Below are 26,112 nucleotides of genomic sequence, written 5' to 3'. Positions count from 1 at the left end.
GCCTGCTGGGAGGGAGTTTCAGCCCTGTGAGGAGGATACAGCAGTCGGAGTGCAAGATTTGACAGTGTCAGCCATGAAATAAGATGTTGCTCCTAGCAGGAAGCAACAGCTTTCCCAGAGAGGTAAAACACGCTGGTCAGGGACCATCTGCTCCTCTGTGCTTGCAACACACACCCACAGCAGGCCACGGCCCTCATGTCTGACCGCAGTAAATATGAATATTAACGTTACTGGTCACCACCTTTCAGAAACTATAACAAATTACTCTCAAAGAGATGCTCTAGGAGCAATTCTACCTCTCAGATATCTCGGAGGCTCCTCCTAGTTGTCGAGCCCACAGTGCTCTGAATCTAACACAACACAGAGGCAGCAGACAAGTGTCTCAGATACAAGAAGCTCAGGGAGACAAACCCAACTTTCTCAGCACAGAAAACCACAACCGCGGCTCACTCACTGCTCGACTGCCCTTCAGGTTCTCCACAGCACTGAGTTAGAGACTTTCAGTTATGGTTTCAGAGGTAACTTAGTGATTTAGGATTTTCAGCAATTCAGAAACACTTTTGACAATATTATCCTACTTCCTTATCCCCACTGTAGCTCACCGATCCTCCCAAGAGAGTTCTATTAGCAAAATTCATTCACAGCATGTGTTACTGCAGCTCCATAAATTATGAATTGTCCACGGAAGGGGAGCAGGGAGAGTGCTGACTTTGTCCCACTCCCACCAGACACCTCTTCTAGCCCAGCATGCTGGGTTCAAGCCCTTGCCCCAAGCCTTTCAGCCAGTCCCCAGCTGTGAAGGGAACTTCCCTGAAAGCTAACACACAAGTGACAAACCATTCCTTAACCTCAGAAGAGAAGTGCTAACATTTATTCCAGAGATAATCTCCCTCCAAAGGCTGCAGGACAATTTCTCACTATGAACAACACTGGGAGCTTACGAGTGAAAGGTGATCTAAAAGGCTGAAATGGCTGCAGTGGTGACTGTGACCAACTTGGGGGGGAAAGCTGAGCCAAGAAGATAAATTAGAGCTGCAGTCACCCAAAACTCCCCCAAGAGAGCACAGCCCCCCACACTGAAGTTTTCTAAGCTTTGTTTCCCCACTTTCCTTTTTTTTTTGTGACAGACCCTGGTATGTCTTTGGATCCAGACGCTGTCAGACCCTCACTCCACTTCTTTTGGAGGTTCATTGGGGGTCTGTCATGATAGAAAAGCCACCCTCCCCTTCTCCAGATTCCTGGGTCTCTCCTAGAAGTCTGCTCACACACAAAGCAGGAGGAGCAACGCCACGTCACTGGCAAAGTATGTTGGTGCTCATGCCTTAGGTCTAGAGGGGACTTTCCACTTCCTGCACCTCCCCCTGCACCTCCCTTTAGGTGCTCCGTAAGCTTTCTGCAGCTCTTCCACCCAACTGCATCTGTGAACGGGAAACGGGCTGCAACTGTCCTGCAGAGACTGAGCGTCCTGCCAGCTCCCCAAGCTGGCAGAGTTGTCCTGCATCTGTCCTGCTGTCTCCCCGTGCCGGTGGGGTTGTCCTGCAGAAGCTGATCAACCTGCCATCTCCCTGTGACCGGAAGGGTTGTCCCCAGGGCTGGAGCTGCCCTGGCTGGCGAAGGGCACCGGGAAGGCCCCACCGGGCCACCACTGCTGTCCAAGGTACCGCCGTGCCATCGCCTCTTCCCGCACACCACGCCAGCACGCGCTGCCCTGGCCCCGCAGCAGAAGGGAAAAAGCAGAGCAGACCCTGTCCCAGAAGGACAGTCCACACACTTCTTGAACAACCACAGCAGCCTCCATCAGTCATTTTTACAGTGTCCAGAGCCCTGATCCTCGGGACATCTCTGCCCAGATGGGGCGAAAGAAATTCCCAAGGTTACTGGCCTCTTTTCTGTGTGGTCGCTAGTGCAAGGGGCTACATGAATACAAGAAAGGAAGAGATGGATCTTGCCCCAAAACTGTACAAGTCTGTTACACAAAGGGCTGACACAGGCAAAGCAGCAGGGAACTGCCTGGATTCATGCTGTAAAACGTTGGTGTAGCCCAGAAAAGAAAACCACATCCACAGATGTGCCCAGCGTCCTGTCTGGAAGAGACCCCTACTTATCCCTTCAGAAAAGAGCACACAGACCTGAAGATGTGTGGAAGGAGCTGGCAGACTTCACCTCTGCCTCTGACAGGATGGATACAAAACCTGCTTTTATAGACCCGTACTGAGACCAGCCAGCAAGTCACACCCTGTGCTCATTGTCCTGTGTGCTGCGCTCTTGTTGGAAACTTCTGCTGTTGTTTGTTGTTTAAAAAAAGATTACTGCAGAAGCAAATCAACTACTGACAATTTCTGACTTCTAGTACTAAGTCTTTTTGACTTCTCCAGTCCCTCAGAGAAGTCCTCAGCCCATACAGACTCTCAGGGCTGAGCCAAGGGCAGAGACCGACCACTTTCTCACAGTTCAACAGGACGTATTCCTTCCTGTAAAAGCCCCAAACCAGAGCTATGGGGGTTTTGGTTGGTTGGGTTGGCTTTTTTTCTTGCAGATGAAACACAAACCCACAACCGCACATGATGAGAAGCCCTGCAGTTCTCCTGGCAAAGCTAGGGTGTTAACCTCAACCTCACAGATAAATTCTGCGGCAGTAAAAAAACACCAAACCTGTTATTCCTCCACAGTTTCAGGTGGAAGTTGCACTGCTCAAAGCTGTTACATGGGTCAGGCTAGAAGTTCTGAGAGTTCCTTCTAACCTGAAAGCCAGTTTAGCATCTTTATTTTAAGAAATGATACTGTCAAAGTAAGGAAAAGCAGAAGGTGATTTTATTGAAAGACGTACTGCCACTGCCTAGGCTTTATGAAGTTAGCAAGCAAGAAAAGAGGAGCAGAGTGGGATAAAAACAGAGAGGAGAGGTCACTTTATCCCAGGTGGGCTTTAGCTGCCTCTGTCAGCAGGGAGGCTCATCTCTGTGCTCCTCCACGCTCCGCCTGAACCACAATAACTTGAGGGCAAGTCTCCCACTGCCAGTCCAAAGAGGTTGGGAGCTCACACCTGCTGCAATGCAACCAGCAATGAGGACAAACACCTTAACAACATGAGACCTCCCACCCGCTCATTGCCACAAAGCCTCTGGATTTATTGAGTGCTATAAAGTCTGTGAAACGGCAAAAAGATTTTGCATTGACAAAAGCCTTAAACCAACATCCACCACCCTGACCTGTTTAAACAACAGGCTGATCAAAAAAGAAACAACTTCTACAAAACTTGGGGTTTAGTTCTGAAAAAAACAACATTCACACTGAGAACAATCAGCCACTGGAATAATCTCCCCAGGGAAGTGGTGGGTTCCCCAACATTGGACAGTTTCAAGATTCAACTGGACAGGTGAATGGACCAGCTTGGCTAGACCAGGCTTTTGCCAGTAAGGGTTGGACCAGGTGATCCTTGAGGGCCCTTCCAACCTGGGATTCTGGGATTCTATGAAAAACAGAGACCTCCACAAGTCTCCTTCAGGCAGTGACTATCCCCAGGGAGCAACCTGCACCCCTAAAACTCACAGCCCCTTTTCACTTGCTAAATCTGATTGTTCACTGGCTGAGCAACCGCATCTTAAAACACAAAACAAGGACACGTCAGACCAACTTTCTCTATCTCAGTCCTACTATCCAGTTCTCAAAGCTCACTCTCAGTGTGGTTTGGTTTCCAAAACTGGAGAGAATAGGGTTTAAACAAAAAAGCTGAGTAAACCCCGCTACTCCTCTCCTTCGGAGAGCCAACTGAAAGCATTCCAGCTGACATGTTATATCCTCCTGACAAGGCCTTGCTCTGCCCCAGTGGTGGGAAATATTTGTGGTGTCTGGTATCAACTTTACCACACAGCACAGCTTGCTGGCACTGGCACCGCTCTCATCTCTTTCAAAGCCAAGCTTGGCCCAATGTCTTGATCACCTACAAATTTGTGCCTTGACTAAATTAAGAAAGCTGTGCTGAAAATTCATGGTAAAAATAACGTAAAAATCTCTACCAGTGGTCATCCATGATCCACTGCAGCCACTGATATGTCCTGGGTGTACCAGAGCTGCAGTAGCTGTGTCTAAAAGCAGAGGAGTAGGAAAGGTCCCTACCCTGGTGTTCCCCAAGACCATCCTGTTGGACTGGGTTGACTTTTGACCAGTTCCTCTTCCCAAGCCCCTGCACACCAGCACCACCTCCAGCACCCAAATGTCTCATTCTGGGCTGTGAAGCTGTCCCCAGTCTGCAGGTACCCACATTGCTGTTTCTTGTGTCCCTTCAGCCCCTCAACACCAACGAGATGAGTTTTGAAACATCATTTATCACCCCTCTCTCTTCACTACATGTTCCACTATGCTACATGTGAAAACTCATCACCGTCCACCTTCCATTCCAACACCCCTTTCCAAAGACCGAATTAAAATGGACAGGAGGGAGGGGAGATGGACAGAAGTCCTCCTACCTCCTCCCCACCCAGAACTTCTCATTGACCTCAAATTTTGATTTGGATGGGACCTAATCAGAGAAAAGACCATTTCTGTTTTTATATTGAGCAGAGCATTGATTATATATATTATCAGCAAGCAGCCAACTGTGAAATGGCTTGATGGCCCTCATAACGCACAGTTTTTAAGCTTTTGCTTTACTTAAGCAGGTGCTTCGTTTCCAATAAAGTCTAAGCGCACTTTTTAGTGCTTTATTGAATCAATGTCCATAACCATTGCTTGTCATAACAGAAGAGATAAGCCAAGATCAAGCAGGCTGATAAATTGTTTGGTTTCCTGTTTATCTGAATTTCTAGCAGTCAGCTGCAATCAGCACATGGGATTACAAGTCATAAATGATAGTTGTTGATTAATAAGTATTGTCAGACACAAACTAAGCGAGTCTTCATATTCTAAATTAAGTTGAATGTACTCTTTACATTATGTCCACTTCTCAAGGCCGCAAGCAAGAGCGGCTTGGCGTGCTCTATGGTCCTTGCCATCAAAGCAGACAGAAAACTTGCAGGAATTAGGCCTCAAACTCTTTTGGAAGCCCTACCTGTGTCTTCAACAAATCCTGTCCCATGCCCACCCCCATGCCCTCTGCATTGCCTCCTCTAATTTCCATCATCATCTCCTTGGGTAAGAAAACCAGATCAATTTGGCACTCCAAGTCTCCTAAAATAATACACTGCTGCAACACAGGGGTGATGACAGAAGACTCTACAGGAAAAAAAAAATCCAAACAAAAAACCCCAGTCCCAGCAAAAATTGCTTTAATTACTGTTTTTAACAAAAGCAGAGATCTCACCAAAGCTAGACCGTGGCTGTTGGCATCGCACATGGCTCCTGGTCCCACCCCGCACTACTCCAGCCAGCCTGTTCAGTCTCTGTTCACACCACACCCTGGTCTGCAACCACAGCCCCACTTTTTTTTTTTTTTTCCTCCTCTTCCTACTGATGCAGTTTGCAATCACTTAGGGCATAATTCTGTACATCTCCTTCAGCACACTGCAAATGAATGATGAGACCAGCTGAAAAGAAGACTGGATAGAGCACAGGGGATGAGGAAGGGGAAAAGTGGAGGGGAAAATAAAATAGGATGTGCCAGAGAGGCTAAGAAAACTTTAACCATTGCAGAGACTGATGCCAGCTTTCCTCTGACCAAGCTGGTCTGTCCCAGCAACTGGGATGTGAAGGACTGATGCTGGGCTGCTCCAGAGGAGATGACTCCTGGCCCCGGCCATGCCACAGGATTACGGTCACAGCCACGTGGCACTCCCAGGACTGCTCTCCCCAGTTCACCCCAGCCTCTGCCCTCAAATCCTGGATCCGGGCACACCAAGGGCTATTTAAAACTCCAGCCTTGGCCTTTCCACCCAGCCCTCTTCCCCATCACCCCCAAAGTCAGTAAAATCCGCAAGTGTACACCCTCATTCCACAACAAATCTGGCAGCTCCGTTTTGCAGTCAGGGCTGGTCCAGCCCCGCAGATTCTCCCGTTCGCCATTTTGAGTAACTGCATCAAAACAGACAAAGTTCAGCGAGATAAGTGGTGGACCCTGAGTATCACGTTACATTTTCCCTTGGGAAGGAAGCTTTTCATTCAAATGTGCTTTGAATGCGTTCCGGGGTGGGCTGGAAGGTGGCGGGGAGCACGGGGTCCTGGGCTGACCAGATCATCCACCTCCAAATCAGACAAGACATCCTCTGTCCCTGCTGTGGGGGGCAAACAGTGCCAACAGGAGAAGGAAGGTCTGGAGGATAAGCAAGGATATGCCAAAATGTGCCAGACAGCAGGAATAAGAGGGTATATCCATGAAACCATAAGTGGGAGCCACCAGATAGCCAAGGTGGTATCCAATGTAATCCACCCTCTACTTCTAAGAGCCCCCTTTTCCCTACGGTGCAGCAATATCCTCCCATGGACCCTGCACCTCCCCTGCTGATCTGACAGCCTCATCCCTCTCTGTCCATCCCTAGTTCTGGAATGTGCTGGGAAAGCACCACAGAGGCCTCAGTGTGGGTTTCTCTCTCCTGAAGGATGCTGGCGCATGGCGGGGGCATCCAGCAAGCACCAGCTCGGGCCCAGAAGCCACAGGCCTGTTCCTGTTTGTGTCTCTAGTCACAGCTGCTCCCCTGTCCTCTGGCAACGCACAGGCTAGTTAATCATTCCTCAGACACATTTAGCTTACCGGGGTTCTTATCAGAGAGTGCAAAGTCCAAGTCCAATCAGCAACACTACTGGAAAGAGGCAAGGGGGTTACCCAGCAAGCTCTGCAAAGCTCAAACGCCATCCCCAGGCAGGGAAATCCCCAGGCAGGGACATGCTGGAGGGATGCCAGGCCATGGTCTGGGACCCTGGCTGGGCAGCACAGAGGAAGGGCAGATACCTGCAGCGGGTCAGGGGTTTGGTGGCCACAGCCTTCCTAGCACAGCTCCCAGCTCCACATCACTCTAGTCTTGTCCCAGCAGGAGAAATCCATGAGGTTCCTAACCAGAAGAGGGCAAGAACAGCAGGGCCCCATCCCTCTTCCTTCTTTGAAAGGCCTCTTCCGGTTTTCTTTCTCACTAAGTGACCATGGGCAGAAAACAGGGTGAAAGCAGAAAGCAAAAAGACCACCACTGAGCTCTGACAGGAGGCAGAAAGCCCATGGGGAGAGCAACTTCCCTATGCACCACTCGGGTGGGGTTGTGCTTCTCCAGGCGATGCCCAGCTCTCTCCAGACTAACCATGTCCAGGAGCCATTTTATTCCACGTTTATTGCAGCCAGTGACATGGCAGCTGGGATGACTGAACTGGGCCCAGAAGGCCAGCCCCGGCGAATGCGTTGCTCTAGGAGAAAAGGACAAGGGAGCGGAGGGAAACCCTGCCTACCCAGCATCCCAGTACGGCTCCTGCCTGTCCAGCATCTCTTTCCCACATCCTTGTGGGCAGCAGCCCTTGAACAACTCCAGCCCAGGCACGGGGAGCAGCGCGGAGCAGCCGGATCTCTGAGTCACCAACAAGCCCATTTCCACCAGCCCAGTCACACCTCCAGCACAACTCCCTTCTACCCTGCCCCGACGGCCACCTCTCCCTGCTCCCTCTCCTCCCAAACACCCTGCTGGTCCACGTCCAGGCATCGCTCCCAGAACACCAACCTGTGGAAGATACATTAACCAGAACACGGGCAAAGTACCTCTCTCCATCCCCGATGGAGCCTCTGCGGGTGTGTGCTCACGTCGCTCTTTCTGAATCACAACCCACCCCTTATCTTACGGGATCCACCCTCCTGCCAACAGCTCTCTGGCCTTACTCCATCTGGATGTCTCCTGTCCTTCTCCCACCCAGGAAAAAGGAGTTTTGGGAAAACTGAGGGGAGAGGGCAGACCCGAGAGGAGTATCAGCACAGTCACAAGACTGGAAGTAGCAGATTGTCCTGCACTAGCCTTGCCCTGAGGAGTGGACGAGGACAAGTGCTTTGGCTGAAGACTTTGGGACCCTCCTGCTGCTGGTCCTGCTGGGATGGAGATGGCAGCTTCCCCCTGTGCCCAGGAATGTCCCCTGGGCCTCAGCCAAGTGCTGCAGGCTGCTGGCGATGAGCTCAAGGGAACATTTTTCTCTCCTCCCTCCTCTGCTTAGGCCCTAGGATGGAGCTGGGCTCACCCGCATCCTCATGTTACCTGCTCTTGTTGAGGGCACGTGCTGACCAGAGGCAGACACCAAGTCGGGTGGGCAGGGGAAGCTTGAAATAAGAGAGCAGAAATAGGAGGACCAGAAAACAACCACAGCAGAAAGAGATGGAGAGGCGGAGGGGAAAGCAAGCTGAGCCGTGGAAGGGTCGGGGGAGCTGTGCTGTTACCTGCTCGGATCCAGCGCATCCTGAGCATGGCGAGAGCAGATGTCAAGCTCCCGCTGTGTCCCTGCTCTCTCCCTCTGTCATTATGCTGCCTAGCTCAGCTTCTCCAGGTCCCAGGGCTGCTGCCTGCTGGTTTTTCTATTCCCTGAGGGAAGAGTGGGAGGGCCAGGGAGGAGGCTGGGAGGCTGCGGCTACACGCTGGGATTTGGGTCTGCGAGGGGATTACCAGGAGGGATGGTCATGTGTTTGTGCTGTACCAGGTTCCCCAGGACCATTCTGTCACGGGCTCTCTCCGTCCAGCAAAGCACTCCACACAAAGCCTCTTACCTTCCCTGCTGCGCCAGCCAGGCCCCGGAGAGACTGTCACACCGCAAAGCCACCACTTCCCCAACCCTGCTCCTCCAAGAGTCGGGTCTAGGCATGAAACACCCGCAGCGACATGTGGCAAAGATCACATTGTGCTTTTCGCACGGAGCTCGCGATTCTCCATGGCCTTTCCTCAGTGCTTTCCCGCTGCCCTTACTCTTGCCACGTCAACCAGCTCCATGAGAGTGGCGCAGGGAAGTCTCGCTCCAGCATAGCACCAGAGCTCGGGGATGCATTTGGGGGATGAGGGTCAGGCAGCCATTGGGCAGGCAGAGGGTAAATAGCGAGCACAAAGCCCAGCTCCCCAGAAAAGCTAATTAAAACTAATTTAAAGAAACTAGATGCTCTGATCTGCTGTAGTTGCATTGCTATGCCAAGCCCAGGTACCTAAAAACATACATGGGGCCAGTTGTCCTGGTTTGTGCATGGCTTCTGCCCACCAGGCAGCACCACAACAGACACCACAGCCTTTGCTCTCAAGGCCCCAGGTCTACCATCCTCCTGCCCTGTCTGCCCCCAGTATTTTCAGCCTCAGGAAACCACCACGGTCCCCCCTGCACCCCTAAGCAGCCAGGAAGACCCCAAAGCAGCCCCTTGTTTCTCTGTGACTCTCTTTCACAGTCCCACAACCTCCTGCCTGGCAGAAACTGAAACTGCTTCAGCGAGCTGTAACTCGCAGGGGGGCTCACCAGCACTGCCGGCGCAGGGATGCTTCCCCCCACCACGAGGTGCTGGCTGGCTCTGAAGAGAAACCATTATTCCCCTTCCCTTAAGCTCATAGCTTCACTGGTTTACATCCCTGAAAGTTTTACCCGTGAAGTCCTTCTTCGCACGTTCCCATCCACCACCAAATCCTCCTGCAGGTGCAGAGCACGCAGAGACCCGACCCTTACCACACGGCACGATGGACGAGGTGCAAACCCGCGAGTCCTGGGTTTAACTCTCTGCCTCATCCTTTCCTATCTCTTCATCCATAGAGTATGGGGAAATGGCCCAGACTTCTCTTGCAAGGCTGCAAGGCGGAATTTCCTACTCCCATACAGAAAGTGCTCCACAATGCACAATAAAAATCACCAAGAAAGTAGCCGATACCATTAACACGCGTGTACACACGCTCCTACGGGCAAAACCGTTCGCTAATACAAACACATTTGCTGATAAAACACTCGGCGCTCGCTTGCTCGCTCCCTGCTCGGAGGCTCCTGTGACCCCTCCAGCAGCATCCGCAGCCCCACTCACGCAGGCACAGACACGCGGCCGCTCGACAGACACACGTTCCAGCCACTCACGCTCGATGCAAAATCATAAAGAGCTGCTTCATTCCACAGGACTGAAATCTTCTCCCTCACTGAAATCTGGCCCTTTCTGTTTAACCAACTGCCATCTTTCCCAACTACAGTTCAACCCCAAAACCTCCAAACTTTTCGCGTTCACTGCTCTTTCTCCATTTCTTGCTCTAACCCCATTCAGCCATCTGCCAAACCACCCACTCCCCTGCCCCCCAAGCCCTACTCTGCACATCTTTCCTGATATACATTCTTTAACCACCTCTTATCTCATAAATTAGCCGAGAGAGAGCGGGATCCCAAATAGCTGAGCTCTGTCGTAACTGTTTCCCTTACGCGAGTGGTAGGCAGGGAGGAAGGTAAGGTTTCTAGCAGGATGCCAGCCAAGGGTCAGACGCTTTCAACTCCCTACTTTTCCTTTGATACAAAATACAAATGCTCTGGGTAAACACTCCCAATACTATGGAAAGACCAAACTGAGCTCCTTCACCTCTGTTGCCAGAACACCCAGCATCCCACGCTCTCTGCCTTCAAGTGTTCTGCCCAAGTTCTCTGCAGCAGGATGGTCCTGGGCACCACCAAACACATTTTCCAGCTGTGCTGACACAAGCCAGGAAAGCCCCGATCTACTTCACGCAGGACAGGCCCATCTCGAGGACTCTGAGAGGCCACGCTGCCAGCCAGACTTGCACTCACAGCATCTTCACCCCAGGAGGGCGTGAAGTTACACCCAGTCCATCTCTTCTCTCAGAGACTGCATCCGCTTTTCCCTAACTCCTTTCCCAAACCTCAGAACAAAGCTCTAAACTTTTCACAACATTCTTCTGCTTCTCCGTCCTCGCATGTCTCAGCTCTCACTCTCAAAGAGCAGACGACTACATTCGAGGGAAATAAGGATATCCTGCCCAAGCAAATACCGAGAGCCCCCTTCGTGAAAATAAAGGTCCATCTCTTGCAGCTGAGAAAACCAGAGACAGGCAGTTGGACCTGAGATCTTGGGAGCCCTTGCTCCCCAAAACGAGCCTTGCTCTGCAGTGGGACCTGCTGCACTGTTGCTGGAGCCAGCCAAATGCCAGGATTTGGAATCAGCACAGACACCAACTCTCTTCCACACCTCAGTCAGCACAGCCCCCACTCCCCAAAAGTCTGCAAGAAGAGACCAGTTAATCCTCGTCTGACACTTTGAAATACCGAGTGCTATACGAGCACTAAAGGATTACTCTTAAATATGGTGGGATTGCTTACAGCAAGCTCAAATCCCGGGCAAATCAGAGGCAAGCAAAGGAAAGGGAATTCCCAAATTATTCCAGGGTTTTCAGTGTACAGGAAGAAATCCCTTTAGCTTAAAATCTCCACTTGGTGAGGTGATGATCTGTGAGAATAAAAAATATTTCACCGTATGAGAAAAATATAGTTTGAACATGTGTTCTCCCAGGAATCAGCAGACACATTTTAAAGAAGTGATGGGGTAGCAAGGAATTGGCTCTACTAATTAATTTATTCCTGTAAATTAATAAACTTTAACAGATCTGTTGTTGACCACTATATAATACATGTCCAGAAACCATTAATTCTTCGGCACAGTGAGATTCCAGAGCAAATCCAATTCCGTGCTACAAAGTTAGCAATTGAAGGCGCTAACCTTCCCTTCCAAATAACAGAGGATCAGTTTGGCCACATACTCCTTCAGAGCACCATGATTAACGTGTGCACAAAAGGAAAGAACCTTGTTTCTTCACTCGCTGCACAAACTGAACTGAGCAGCAATCCTTCGTGGTAAAACTTTCTCCTCTTCCCCTCTCACCCTCAAATGCAGTGTTGTAACAGATGCTCTTTAAGAACAAAAGGGATCTAGCTGCCCAAATTAAATAAACAGCCATGTTGGGCTCCACGAAAAAATGAAGCTCTAGGAAGTTCTAAAAAGGAAGTTACACAAGTAAGTAAATAGCAGAGGCTAAGAAATATCTTTCATCCCCGGTTTCCCTCACTCTCAGTTTTTACAGTGATGAGATGGTCTTAATTCAAAAGAGGAAAAGACACACAAAAAGACAAAAAACAGAGAGAAGGCAAGAGAGAGAAGGCATCCCAGAATGGTTGAGGTTAGCAGGCACCTCTTGAGGTCATCTTGTCTGACCCCTGGCTCAAGCAGGATCACCCACAGCACCCAGAAAAAAAAAGAACAAGACAGAAAAAGGAAGAAACCTTCCGCTCTATAAAAAGATGCTCTGGGGGAGAGAGCGAGCGAGAAATTCCACTTCTGCAAATGAAGAGACAGACAGTTGAAGTCTAATGCCTGTGAATAACGTTGGGGTGCTGAGCAAGGGCTGCGCAGGATGCTGGGGAGGTGCTGGGTGCCCAGAGGACAGGAGGTGGGTGGGCAGGATTTAGGAGACTGATCTGAGCGAAACCTTAAAAACAAAACAAGCGGCCCTGAAGGCCGAGGAGAACACGGGCTGGGAGCACACGATAAGAGCCCACGTGGCGAGGCTTCCCATCCTCGCTAATCCTGTCGCTCCTGGGAATCCAGAATCACAGTTGGAACAAACAGGGGATGCTTTTTCCTTTGAAGAAGCAGCGATGCGTTACTGAGGCATCACACGGATGCCAGAAGGGAGGAAAGTGAGAAGTAAGCAGCTTGAGCCTCTGTTCGCTCTCGAGAGCATCTTCTGTTTGTGGTCCAATTTCGCTTTCCTCCTCAGGTTAAGTCCTTCTGCGAGCCAAAGAAACAGAAGGGACACAGTGCCCCCTCCCCAGCCGCCCCGGGCACGCTGCCCGATCCCACCGCAGGCGAGGGACATGGACTCTGGAGGGGAAACATGCTCTGGAGCTGACCCAGGCATGCAGCCGGGCTCTCCGCAGACCAGGGTCCACCCCAGCTCTGCCACCAGCAACAGGATTTATTGACCGCACAGAGCCCGGCGAGGATGGGCACGTTGTTCCCCCTCCACCAGCACACCAGGGGCTCGTGGCAAGGTGTGCGGCCTGTGCAACCGAAACTTCCTCCTGGCAAACGGCCCCACCGAAACAAGGGGCACGCGGTGCAGGGCGCAGCACCCGAAAGGGAGAAACAAAGCCAACGACCAAGGAAGAGAAGCAACAATGCAGTCAACAAGGAAGAGTGATGAGTGCCAACAAAGGCAGAGCGGGGAGAAGAAACACTGAGCTGAGGGAGGGACAACAAAAGGCATCAGGGTCCCGACACCTCCCCAGCTGCACAGTTCAGCCCCACCAACCTCTCAGTGGCCACAAGCCACCGTGTTTCACCCCTGCTTGATAGGGAGGCCAAATCCTCTTTACAACCACTTTTCCGCTCTTAGTTTCAGTAAAAGCTGCCTTTGGTGTGCACTGATGGGAAAGAGACTCTGATCCCCAGACACACGGTGCCCGACGGGGCCGCGGGCCCTGGCTGAACAACACGGGCCTCCGGACACCGATTCCGAGATGGCGTGTGGTCTGCCGCTGCGGGATTAGCGATCTTCTACACCAAAAAGGAGCAACAGCCCCAGCGAAGCACATAGCGGCGAGCCCACTGCCAACACGCTGCGCCCAGTGGCCGCGGGACGGGTAAAGAGGCTGTGGGTCCTGCGGTGAGCAGAGGGGGTGGCCAGGAGCTTGGCCCCGCAGTGACGTCCACAATCCATATGCCAAAGCTACTGCCACCGTGAGCCTGCGCCCGCCCTGAGGAGCGGCGAGGGCCACCCCAAGGTCCTCCAGCCATCTCGCGTCTGACACAACGCGTTCCCCAGCCCTCGGCGTGCCACAACCTCCCACCTCGGCGTGACCGGAGAATGCAGCCCTACGCCTGGATTCTGCCTAGGGAACGGGCTCGGACACTGGATGGGGTGGTTGTGAGTGCTTTGGGTTGGGGTCAGGGGCTACCCCGCGTGCGGCCGGGGCGAGCTGGGACTCGACGGGTCATCTCTTACCTTCAAAAAAGCGCTGCAGAGCCTCCGTCTCGTCCACCACCTCCATAGCTGGGCCATGCACCGGGCAGCCGGGCTAGTCTCTGTGCCCGCAGAGGGGCATCCCTCCCCCCCGCCGCCCTCAGCGTCCCACCCCGCCGCCCCGCCGGGGTCCCGGAGCCGGTCCCGGTCCCGGCACCGAGCGCTGCCGCCCGCTGCCCATCGGCCTCCGCCGTGCACCGCCGAGCGCTGCCCCCAAACTTGGGCTGCCGCCGAGCGCTCCTCCCTCCCGCCCTTCCTCCCCGCCCTCCGGGTCCCTGCTCCTCCTCCTCCTCCTCCCGCCTCCCCGGTACTCGGGGCTCCCCCACACCCACTCTCCCGGGACCTGTTTCCCCCGACACACACACCCCGATGGCTTTTTCCAGCAACCCCAGGGGGCTGACCCCCCGCGCTCAAACCCAGCCATAAATCACCCCCCAAAAAATCCTTCCAGCACAGGGGCTGGGGGAAGGGACAGTTGTGTTTTCTTCCCCAGATGTGCCCACAATCAATAATAATGCCTCGAAAAGAAAAAAAAAAAACAAACAGTACAGTATCTAAATGAAGTTACAGTTATCTGACCACAGTTAACCAAACGCAGAGCCCCTGCCAGGCAAAGACTGTGGGACCATTCTCTTCTGGGCAGATAAAGCGCACAATGAGGTTTTGTCCATCCCCACAAACCAATTCAGAAGGGCAGATTCTCTTATATATATAAATATATTTTTCTCGCTCACACAGCTGTGCAGTGACCAATTCTTCTCTGGGGAGGGGAGGGGGGCTGAGGTTTGGGGATAGTAATAGGTCTATTATTTCGGGGATGGAGAGAAAGAGCTCAACAGCCCTTTTTTCTTCTCCCTCTCTCTTTCCATTAAGACAATTGTTATTCTCTGTTACCCCACGCCCCTTGTTCCTCCGCACACACTCACCTCCCCCATCTTCAGGCACAAGCTGCGTGGGAAGGAAGCAAAAATTTATTTTCGCCACGGAGCCTGAGTGCTAGCCCAGGCCTAAATTTGGTTGGTGCCAGGTTAGCTGTTAGGCCCTAGGAAATCAGACTCCAAAACTAAATGCTCCTGCTCACAGTTCAAACCCCAACCCGCAGTCCCCCGTCCTCGCAGCAGCATGTTCTCTCTGCTCAGCATGAGCCTCCTGTGTGAAAATGTCTGGAACAGACCTTCCCGAAGGCACACAGCCCTGTGCAGCCAAGTTCCACGTGAGAACACAGCAGAGGATGTTCACAGGCACACACAGAACCTGAGAGTCCAGCTCAGAGAGTCCAGTCTTACTTGCAGAACCTCCTCTCTACTCCCTGAGGGTTCCCTGCAACGTTGCCCACCTGTAAGTCATCTTCTTGTGGCATCAGGCCTACGGTGCATCACCTACATGTTTCTCAGACATCTAATAAATTATAGGAGTGGCAGGAGGGAACTGGAGCTTCAGCTGCTCAGGCACAATAAAACAACAAGGGAAGGCCAAGGCTATTCTGGGTCACTTCACCGGTGACTGTCAAAGCCAGCAAGAGAACCTGTAAACAGGCCAAGCTGGCAGAAGAACAAGTTCCTGCCTGTTATGGCATTGCACCCTAAAGCTGGGTCCAAAGATGATCAAAAGATTTGAAAGGCAAATGACCCTGAGACCGATCGGCCTCGGATTTGTAACCCTCTGGACCGACCGCATCGGTTGTCACCTGGGATTCCCCACCCCCAAGGTGCAAACTCCTGCACAGCGACTCATTCAACATAAAACTGTGACACCTCTCTCCTTTCCTTAGTAGTGATGTGACTGGCCCCACAACACGCTCTCCCCATAACACAGAAGAAACCAGCCAGCCCTCCCAGCACCATGCACCCCACTACCGAGAGGTGAAAAGCCCTTTGGGAGCACCCCAATAATGACTCAAACCCCAGCAGAGCAGCTGCCACCCCCAGCAAACCATCCTGATAAATACTCTAAGTGCATACCGTGGGGGAGCAGGAGAAACACTCGCTTCTATTGTCTGTGCTACAAAGTTATAAGAACAGGCAGGCCAACAGCCCAGAAATAATTTCTGAAATAACTTGGTGCCTTTAGGCAACAGCATTAAGCCAGCCAGGTATCTGTACCCAGCGCAGGGCCATGGGATCCCAGCAGCTCAACGCGGTTTCACCCATGTGGTACTATCAGCACAGTCTCACCTACTACGTTACGCTAAGAGTAAGATCCATCAGTGATTAAGCCCCACTTTGCACTGGCAAGGCAGAGGTTAGGGTGGCTGCACTTCTAGTCCAAGCAGGCAGCCTGTCTCCTGATCCCAAGCCACTTGGGCCTAACTCCCTCCCTAGGGCCGGTTCACCCATCTCTGCTCTTTCTCTGATGTCTGAATCATGTAAGGTACCGATGGTCTGTGTCCTCCTCACCTCATTTTTCTCCATGCCCGTTTACCTCTCAGTCCTGCTCAGCCCTCTGTCCCAAGAAGCGTCGCTGTCTCCCTTCCTGGACCTAATTAAAGGGAAAAAGTCAGGTTGGGCACATGCTCCTGATGGCCCCAAGGAATGCACCCAACCTCATCCCTTCCTGAAAGGGGAAGGAGCAGCTGGTCCCTTACTGCAACAAGCTCAGAATCCAGTACTTCAGGGTTGTGCTTGTGTAATCCCCAAGAGCTACTAGAGGGATTTGAACCCAGAAAAGTTAAAAGGTGTTACTTTGATCTACTATTGCAGCCCAGAAGGCAGCACCAAGGGATAGAAATCCCCAGCACAGCGTGCTGTTTGCTTTCCTTTCTGCTGTCTCCCCTCTGCTGCTCTCCCTCCCTGCCAGCCCATGTCCTCGCTGTTCACTGCGTCTCTCCCCCTCAGACACACACACACACCCCCCCTCCCTTCCTCATTTCCTCCGGGTCATGCTCTCTCTAAACACCGCTCGCCCTATCCCATGTGGTTGGTTGGGAGCGGGAGCCAAGAAGGGGGTGGAGGGATATTACTCATGGAAGGTGTGGCTGTTGCTCCCTCCAGCGCCAAATTTCAAAGTCCAGTTTAAAACAAAAAAATAATTCAGCAGTGTTCCCCCTCAGCCCATCCCTCCCCACACCCCAGCTCCCAGCCAGGCTTCTCCAGCACAGTTGGAAGGCTTTTTTAAGCCCTTTTTTATCTTCCCTCCATGGACAGACATCTCAGTCCCTGCGGGAGGGCTGCAGGCACGTGCCCTAAGGGTGGCAGAACCACAGATCACGCTAACGTGAGGTTCAGCTGATCAGGGCCCTTCGGTCAAGAGATGGAATATTGCTCCCAACACAACGGTGCCACCAGATGCCAAACAAGCTGCTGCTTGGCAGTGGGAGATGCTGGAATACCCGGTACCTCTCCCTAATGGTTTAGGTGTCATATGCTCAAGAGTGTATATCCATTTGTTCAGTAGATTAAGGCTACATCAGTTTTGATTCTGATCTCAGGTCACTACAAATGTTGCTGAATTTCACTACAGCAAAAATCAAGGTGCAAGGGGGCTGTGCCCTAGTCAAAGGTGGTCAGACACCAGCAGTCCTCCCTCCTCACTAGCTGGATTTGTCTGGCCTCCTTCGGGAAGCAGGTTTACAAAAATCACCTCCCCAAACTTCAGACTGTGCTAATCAGTCTCATCGGCATTTAAAAGAAGGACAGTTAGGCAATATTGTAGAGATTTTGTACTACATTAAATAGGATGCACTAAAACTTTCACATGGACCACCTGAACTGGATTTAGACAGCCTCCTTAACTATCCTGACATTGGTTTTTTTGTTTTTTTTTTTTTAAAGATGTCAGCCAGGACAGGGTAGCAGCTACATCCTAAAAACACCCATTATCTTAGACAAGACAAACTCTCTGACTGATTTTATCCTCTGATGGAGTCTCCACACCTTCAAGGTGAGAAGTAGAACAACTGCAAGGCCTCCTCTGCCAGGATAGAGTGCAATGGTATGTAATCCATGAAAGCATTTGGGTGTTGGGTTTTTTCCCCCTGCTAAAACATGCCTACAGGCAAGCAGAAGCAAAATTGTAAACAAGATAAACACTCTTGATTTCGTCACATTTTACACGAGTAAAAAATGAAGCTAAGCCACAGCACATGTGGCCCTTAAGAGTTTTCCACAGGTTGCTGTAATCACCAGGTTTAAAAAGCAGAGAAACTGTAACATGAGCAATCCAGTGTCACTCCTGAGGCTGCAGAGAAGGGCTGGAGAAGGCAGCCTGTGGCAAATATCAGACATTACTGTCCACAGCAGAGAGTTTTGCTCTTCACAGATGCCAGGAGGGTTAAGAGAGTTGCAATTCAGGAGGATGTTGAAGCAGTTCCCCTGCTCAGCTCCCATTGCCCCCTTCCACGACCTGGCAAGTCTCTGGGGAGTCACCGGGGGTGGTGGCCACTCCTGGCCACTGCAGGAAGGGTCTTTGGACTTGCCCACAGGGTGAGTGCGAGCGTAACCTGGCAGCCACCCCCACGGCCACCATCCTGGCTCCCTGACCTGCGGCGGTGTAGGTGAGAGGGAGAACAACCCATCTCCAGGAGCTGCCAAGGTTACCGGGTGCTTGGGTGAGAGTCTGTCTGGGGCTGGTCCGTGCAGCCTCAGCGCTGCTCCACAGTTTCTATCTGAGCAGGGTTGTGTCAGCACAGCCTCAGGGGACGCACAGAACTTGTATTTCCCATGGTTGATTTGGCTGCAGAGGACAGTGAAAACTTCTCTCCTTGACCCCACCTGACTTCCCCGGGGAAGAGCTGTTGCTCTTATCTGGTGCAACAATGCTTCTTTGAGTCAGGCAGTGAATTCAGCCTGATCACTGAGAGATCAAAAACCTTCAAGTAAAGACTATGGCTTCAATGAGTAACTCCATGGGAACGCAGTGACAGGAGGCAGCAAGCTGGCAAAGAAGCTGCCTCTGATGCAACACTGACCTTGGACAACTCTGTGCTCTCCCATGGTCATCCACCTCTCTACAGGCTTCCACCTCCTGCTCAGCACTTCCCAGAACCCTGCTGCCAAACAGGACACAAATTGAAGGAATTATTTCATTGTTACGGAGATGAAGATGATGCACCATCACCACCTGAGCTACCAGAATGGTGCTTTGAAGAAGATTAACAGGAGGCCAAGAATCAGAACATGGATCGTCAAGCTCTTCCTTTGGCAAGAGGAGAAAAAGAGTGCCTAAAACTGGGTGCAATTTTCTTAGAAGGAATAACAACAGTTAAATGTGTGACCCAGGTGACAACACAACCAAAGTTAGGAGGAACACAGCAAAAGTGTCAGCAGTTCTGTGTATGGGAAGGGTCTGGATTCCCTGGAGCACAGCCTGTTTCCATGGACAAGCAAAATATTAGATTTTTGGAGCAGAAGCCACACAAAGTTAGCTGGAAAGCAGACGGCACTGGGGAAGTTTTTACCTTTTTTTTTTTCTTTTTCCTTCTATGACATCCCTCTTCTCTACTGACCAAGGCCATCAGAAAGGCACATCCCCATGCAGAAGGAGCAACAAGAAGCCATCGCTACTCGTGGACCACCACAGTCAAGATGCAGCTGGGCTGAGGAACAGAGAGGAATCTCTTCCTCAGGAGTGGGGAGGCACATCTAGCAGTGACACTCGTGTCCTCTGCAGGGCGGTGGGTGAGCGTTGCTTGTACAGGAGAGCTGGCAAAGCTCAGGGCCCTGCTTTCCAAAGGCGGCCTTTGATTCAAGTTCAGACCTTTTCCAAACCACCTTCAGCATTTGCAGCAGCTCCTGCAGTTCTGGCTGAGTTCCACCGAATGAAACAGAGTGCAGCATTTCCAGACCATGAGTTCTGCTGGTATCTAAAGGCAGAGGGCCCAAAACAGAGACTGCATTTGGGAATGAATCCTTCTGTGACTGAGTTCTGGAGGGTCTCACAACAAGTGAGTGTCACAAGCAAGCTCAGGACTGGGAATCTCCAGATTTGCTTTACGATGCTTAATTCACTGGACCACTCCACTGCCAGGCAGAGCTGGGGAGTTTGCAAACCTTACAGGCTCTCCAACTGGTTCAAGGCACTTTGGTAAATCCTCACACAAGCATGAGAAGAGCTCATCAGACTGTTAAAGGATTGATAAAGCCCACAGCTGAATTTCTAGGGCTGCAAGGCAAGCGCTGGTGTTTAGGAAAGATCCTCCAGGCAAACGTTTCCAACTTGTAGTGCGTGCAGGATGCTCTTGAGAGGCTACAGCCACCTAAACTGCACTCAGGTCCTCAGTCCCTTTCGTAGGGATCTAACACACACGATCACCTAAAAGCTATCAACAGCTGCAACTTTTGTTCCTACACAAGAAACCTACAAAGGTTTCTAGATTTTAAAGCTAGAACATTGCAGCAATTCAAGCGCAGTATTTCTTGATTTGCCCGAGCAGGAAGAATTAATTTAGTGCTCTGAAGAGTGCAGGAATCCCTCCTTCCTAGAGCTCCAGAGAAGGCACCTACTTTCTTGTTTCACAAAACCCAACTGCTATTCTGTACAGCACTCTCCAACTTTATTACTCCTGAAGTGCTCTCCCTCTTCACATGTACCTAAGGATGAAGTTTCCAAAGGCACCAGCGGGAGTTTGGAATCAGTTTTAAGTAGGAACTGAGTGTTTAACTGCCCCTTGCACCTTTGAAAAATCAAGCCTAGAAACAAGAGCAAAGCACCAGCAGAACGTCAACGTCACGTGGCAGCGAGGAGCTAAACTGCTTCCTAAACAACACTGCCCAAGGTGGGGCAGCCCGGCAAAGCCCCTCCACCAGCTCTTGTCAGGGTCTGCGCCACACAGAGAGAAGTTCTCTTCCACATCTCCTCGCAGGATGAATGGGATGTGCCCCAAGATTGCACCGTGTCCTCCCCACGCTCTGGGCCAGCCGTATGTCACAGAGCAAGGACTCTTACCTCTTGCGTTTCCTTGTTCTGAAATAATGAAATCTGGTTCGGGTCTTGTTGAATTTGATGGAATATGTACCTCTGTGCCAGCCTTTAACAGAGGGCAGCCTAGCTTACTGCTAAATTTAGCCTGTGTGGGGAAAATAAGGATCTCTAACACCTTCAGCCAACACCTGAGACTGAAATCCCTCCAGATAATGTGTAGTGTAGCGGCATGCGGAGAGGAAGGATGCTAGGATGGAGAAAATAGATTTGGAAATGTCACTGAGATTGGACGCAGCACCTTAAAGCTCGCAGCCAAGGGCTGATGCACAATCTCTTTGATCGGGGTAGCTGAGTGTGGATTATTTTGTGGTCTCAGTAGGAGGAGTTGAGATGAGGGTCAGATTTTGAGCTATACAGTGGAATCTGCCAGTGAGATACCGCAGCAGGCGTACAGAAGAGCTATGACCAGGCAGAGGACGTGTGGCCCAGGGAGCGAGCTGGCTGGCAAGAGGTTACGGGAAGGGTTTCAGATGCTGGTTATTCCATCCTGTTCTTACCTCACCCGCTGGTCTTGGGCAGGAGGAGCGCTGGGGTCTGTGTGGCTCAAACGGACAAATAGTGGGATGTTTGAGACATCTCTGCTGAGCTGGGGACATGAGGGATGAGAGCCTTAACACTGCTCTTTCTTGTTACTACGCTCTACCAAAAACTTCCCTTTGTTGAACTTGGTACCTTCCTCCTGTTCTTGTAATTGGGCTTTGTCTGAGGAGGCAAAGGCAGAGGGAAATGCAAAGAGAGCGGTGAGAGGGAAGGTTAGTGCAGTACAAAGCAGAGTGTCATTTGCTCTGGGGTCATTGGCCTTGTTAGCTTCAACATCACTGATACTGTTATCAGGGATGCGTTAAGGTACATCCTAGATTGCTCTTCCTGTGTCCCGGGACCAGCCTGCCTCGCTGAGACAGCCCAGACGTGGAAGCAAAGCCTCTGCCCAGCCTCAGGAGGGCATCCACCACCAGGCAGGGGGGGTTTTCTTTTCTCTCTGTGGCAAGATGCCCCCCGCCCTACGGCCAGCACTTCCCAGCCTAGGATAGTCCTCCCTGCTCACGCACTGAGGCAGCACTGGATGAAGGGTTGGTGGATGCAGCCAACTCTCCAAACTGCCCAACATTCCCAACTCACTCTCCCTTGAACAGGGCTGCTGTAACTGATTGAGCAAGACTAAATACAGACCAACTAAAGAGCCAGAGCTTGTACCACATGTCCAACCAGTCTTTCCTTGGTTTTACACTGAACGCATATTCCCACCTTAAATACCCTTTTTCTCCTTACCGTCCATCCTCCTTTGGCCTTGCACACAAGTATCCTTCTCTACAGCTCTCTCCAAGGCAGCCAGCGCAGCAATCAGCAACACAACCCTGTGAAATCACGGTATGTTTAATTCTTCCCTCGGCCCCCACACGCATCTCCCCTCCTCTCTGTGGGTCTCTCCCTCCGAGCTGCCTGAAAGCTTTCATCTTTGTGTGATAGCATCTCCTTGCCTCGAACACTGTTGCAATTCTTCCACTCCTCAGCGTGGTTATTCTGAGAGCCCCCCACCAGCTGTGCGGAACGCTGGCATTTCATAATGGAAGTTGTGCAGCCACCTAAACAAAATGCTGCTTGCTTGGGCTGTCTCTCACTCATGATTCAGGCAATTCCTGCCAGTTTCTAGGCAAACTGGGACTCCAGGAGGCCTTGCTGGGAGCCTCCTCCTCAGCCTAGAGGGTCTAAAAAAAGAAAAAAAGTTCAGTGAAGAGCCTCCATTCCCAGGAGCATTGTGTCCAAAACACAGGGAAAAGCCAAGCAGAGGTACCCCCCAATAGTTTTGGGACAAGATGTCTCAAATCACCACACAGCTGCGGCAGGAGACCAGTTTGGTTCTGCTGTCACACAGCCCAGACAGAAATGTCAAAGTGAGGGCACAGAGGCCTTTGTGGACATGATGAACTACGGAAGTTGAGGAAGATGTCCTCAGCAAAGCCCCTGCAGATCAGTACTCTCTCATCAGCAACACCAACGCAAGAGCATGCACTCGTACAACAACACACAACCACCTCGGTCCTTCCAGGTGACCCAACACACACCACCACAAAGGCCAACAGACAGATCAGGCAGGCCGAGCTTTGTCAGCCCGAGGAGATCTGTCCTCAGAGGTGGCCTGCTCTGACTGTGAGTGTCCTCGTGCTTTGCCTGCAAGCTGCCTTGGGTATCACCCGCGGATGGGTGAGACAGTAGAGGATGCAATCTCCCCCTTCTCCAACGCCCTGCGCACACCCAAGGCAGCTCCCACACTGCTGGAGGCGGAAGCAGACCGCTGCGGGCTCATGCTGTTATCTCCTCTTGGCAAGAGAACTGCACTGATAAATCTCTTGCTGGTTATTCATTAACTGCAAGAGGTTTGTTCCCAAGATGGAGAAAACACCGACCATTGATTTAAAAAAAAAGAATAAAGGATGGTCGTCAGTGAGGGACACCCATTCCGGGCAACCTCTCCTTCATGGGAGACCAGCAGAACGGCTCAAACCAGCACCACTGGGATTCAGAACTAGGGCAGAGGGAGAGTATTTGCACAAAAAAAATTAGGCCAAAGCTTTTTGGGCAGGTTGGAAAGGAGCTCGTACTGCATCCCTGTTTGCCTGAGGCCCCTCACATCTCTTATTGTTATTCCACAGGCCTGCACTTGCCAGCTGCAGAGCAAGCACTGGGAGCGGGCACAGAGCAATATTTCAGTCCCGGGGTGCTCAGCTGAGCACTGGGAACCCCAGCACAGGGGAAGGGCCCAAGGCCAGCAACGCTGCCAGCACGGGCACAGCACCCTCTGCTGCAACACAACTGCCCAACACCGGGCACCTCAGAGCCAATGGCGGGAAGAGTCACACATCCACCTCTGCATCTCCAGACAAGGAAATGGAGGTTTGATCGAGCCCCGCTGCTGACTTTGATGGGAAAAACCCACCCACAGAAGCTGGGCTTGCCTTTCAAGGAAGCTGTAAGTAGAGATTGCTGGAAAAGGCAGGGAAATTCAAATGCTGCCAGAAGAGCCTATGTATTCTCTTGCACGAGTGGTTTGAGAGCAGGATGGGCTATGTGGGCCTCCACCGCATCCTTCAATACACTCCAGGTCTGCTGCTGTGGCCTCTCACGAGCTCTGACCCACACTCTTCCTCTCCTATACCACTACATGCCCTTCTTCCACTTGTACAGTTTTCCAAGTTTCTCCTTACACTGAGGCAGACTGACCTGGCTCCTGATCTCTTTGTACCAACCTGACCTCACAAGACAAGTGAGCATCTCTAATTGCAAGTTACACATTTTCTCTATTTTGTACAGTTAATTGAAAGCACTAAGTTATCAAAGCACTAAAAGCCAGAGATACCACCCAGCTAGAAATCCTTCCATACATAAACTTGTTTTATTTCCCTTAACACTGTTCCCAAGAAAAGTCAGTTGGTCAAGTAAGGTTTTTTGTGCAACACAACTGACCACCATCACCTGAGAAGTACAGACTAATTAAATAACCTTTTGTGGAGTGACTTTTTAACATATGCTTTCTGTACCATCACCTTCAGATCACTGTTTTTCCTTTTTCTCTTCTCTAACTGAAGTACAACCTAGCATCCTTGAAAAAACCCTAATGAACTAGTTTGTGCAATGCTCATTTCCATTTATAAGTAAATAACAATTAAATCACAGCTTTTAACTACTTTTATATTTCCATTAGTTTTCACACATTTTCTTCACCTGCTGGGGAATGCATCAGTCTGGCTTACCAATTGTTTGAAAATTTTGTTTTCTGGTGCAGTTCTGAATGCTTTATGGCCAATAGCTTGAAAAACACTTTTCTCAATAAGCTGGAAATTTTTCCTACTGCTACCGACATACCAAATAGCTAGAGAGTCTCCTTGGAAATAGCAGCTACATCACTAGCTAAGGCTTTTAATAGTAAAACAGGTTTTAAAGCAACATCCACCATGCCTGCTATGTACACATTCATATATTTTTCTCCTTAGTAACTGTATTAAAACAGTCACTCCTAAGCATGGATTATTTTATGTTTATACAAGGGTAGTATCCAGAGTTTTATGTTCTTCTTTCCCCACGAGAGGAAGTGTTTACAGAAGAGGCAATATCCTTTTATGAGACTGATATAGTTACCGGTAGGAAAAAAAAAACACAAAACAAACCCAAAGCATCAGGCAGGCACTTATACATACCAGCACTTTTTATAGGCATTTTTATAGGAACTCAGTAGTTCAGCCACCTTTGAGCTCTTAATTCCCTGATAGTACTTAGTCTCTTCAGGAGCAACCATAAAAACTATTCCATGCAGCCATTAATAGGATTACTTTCCTCCAGGCATTCCTTTTCCTGCCTGGATTTCTGATGGCTGGTCAGAAAGCTCCTGTTCCTCCCCTGAAGCTGTTCCACTGGCTCCCCTTATTCTCCTCCTCTCTGACCCTGTAAGCCACAAGCACCACTTCCCCCTTTCCCCAGCATGAGTTACTATGGCGTTATTCCGTGCCCCGAGACCCCGCTTTACAAACCTACGCAGAACATGGCTCTTGCTCTGCAGGGCCCTTGCTGCCAGGCTTCTGTGAAACTCTTGCTCACCAATTCGAACTTACCTTCTCTAGAGAAGGATCCCAGCACCTTGCTCCAGTTCTACAGTGCAGACTTCTACGCTATTCTCGCTCACGCTCAGTCCTCCTGTCCCTGCCACTTTCTCTTCTCTTCCAGGGAGCCCCTTGTAACCAACTGCCTTTGTTTGCACTAATGTCATTCCTTTTGTATGGCATGTTGAATCCAAGCACTTGGCAACTCAAAGCATTGAGTTTTTCTGAAGAAAAGAGGTTGCTAGAGCTGAGTCTCCTGCAGTTTCCAGCCTTGGCTGCATAGGGCCAAGCTGGACAGACTGCTGCACAGAAAGGCAGGGCGTAAAAGTGTCAAGCTGATCTCAAGGGACAGAGATATTCCCCAAAGCATTTTTCCCACTCCAAAGGCTGAGATCCAGAACAGACAGAGCTAGCAAGGTGACGATCAGCCTCAGTGGCAGCAAAATCGCTCCCCAGAGCCTTCCAGAGAGCCGCAGCGATGCGCCACCACCATATTCCTCACCCCCCTGCAATGAGAGAGCACAGTGCTGTTTGTTCCAACTCTCAAGCTCACGCACAATCCTTTAAGACATAACCCCAGGCAAATCACAACCATCATTCTCCAGGTCAGACTTGGGAACAGTCACATACACCAGTCATGCTTCTACATCCATTTTATACACAGTGCCATACAATATACA

General features: G+C 51.0%; 1 protein-coding gene across 6 annotated transcripts in view; it reads right to left on the bottom strand.

Moving 5' to 3' along the window:
• The window catches only part of MYRF (myelin regulatory factor), a 64,215-nt gene extending 50,189 nt beyond the window's left edge, over positions 1 to 14,026 (bottom strand). For all 6 annotated transcript variants that reach the window (XM_074885172.1, XM_074885175.1, XM_074885174.1 and 3 more), the window contains exon 1: positions 13,905 to 14,026. In XM_074885172.1, the coding sequence (XP_074741273.1) occupies positions 13,905 to 13,950 (46 nt within the window). In that variant the 5' untranslated portion in view covers positions 13,951 to 14,026. The remainder of the gene's footprint in view (positions 1 to 13,904) is intronic.
• Between the last annotated feature and the right edge of the window lie 12,086 nt (positions 14,027 to 26,112).

The sequence above is a fragment of the Strix uralensis genome, chromosome 15 (genome assembly GCF_047716275.1).
Source record: "Strix uralensis isolate ZFMK-TIS-50842 chromosome 15, bStrUra1, whole genome shotgun sequence".
Lineage (NCBI taxonomy): Eukaryota > Metazoa > Chordata > Aves > Strigiformes > Strigidae > Strix > Strix uralensis.
This window is presented reverse-complemented; position numbering and strand designations above follow the sequence as displayed.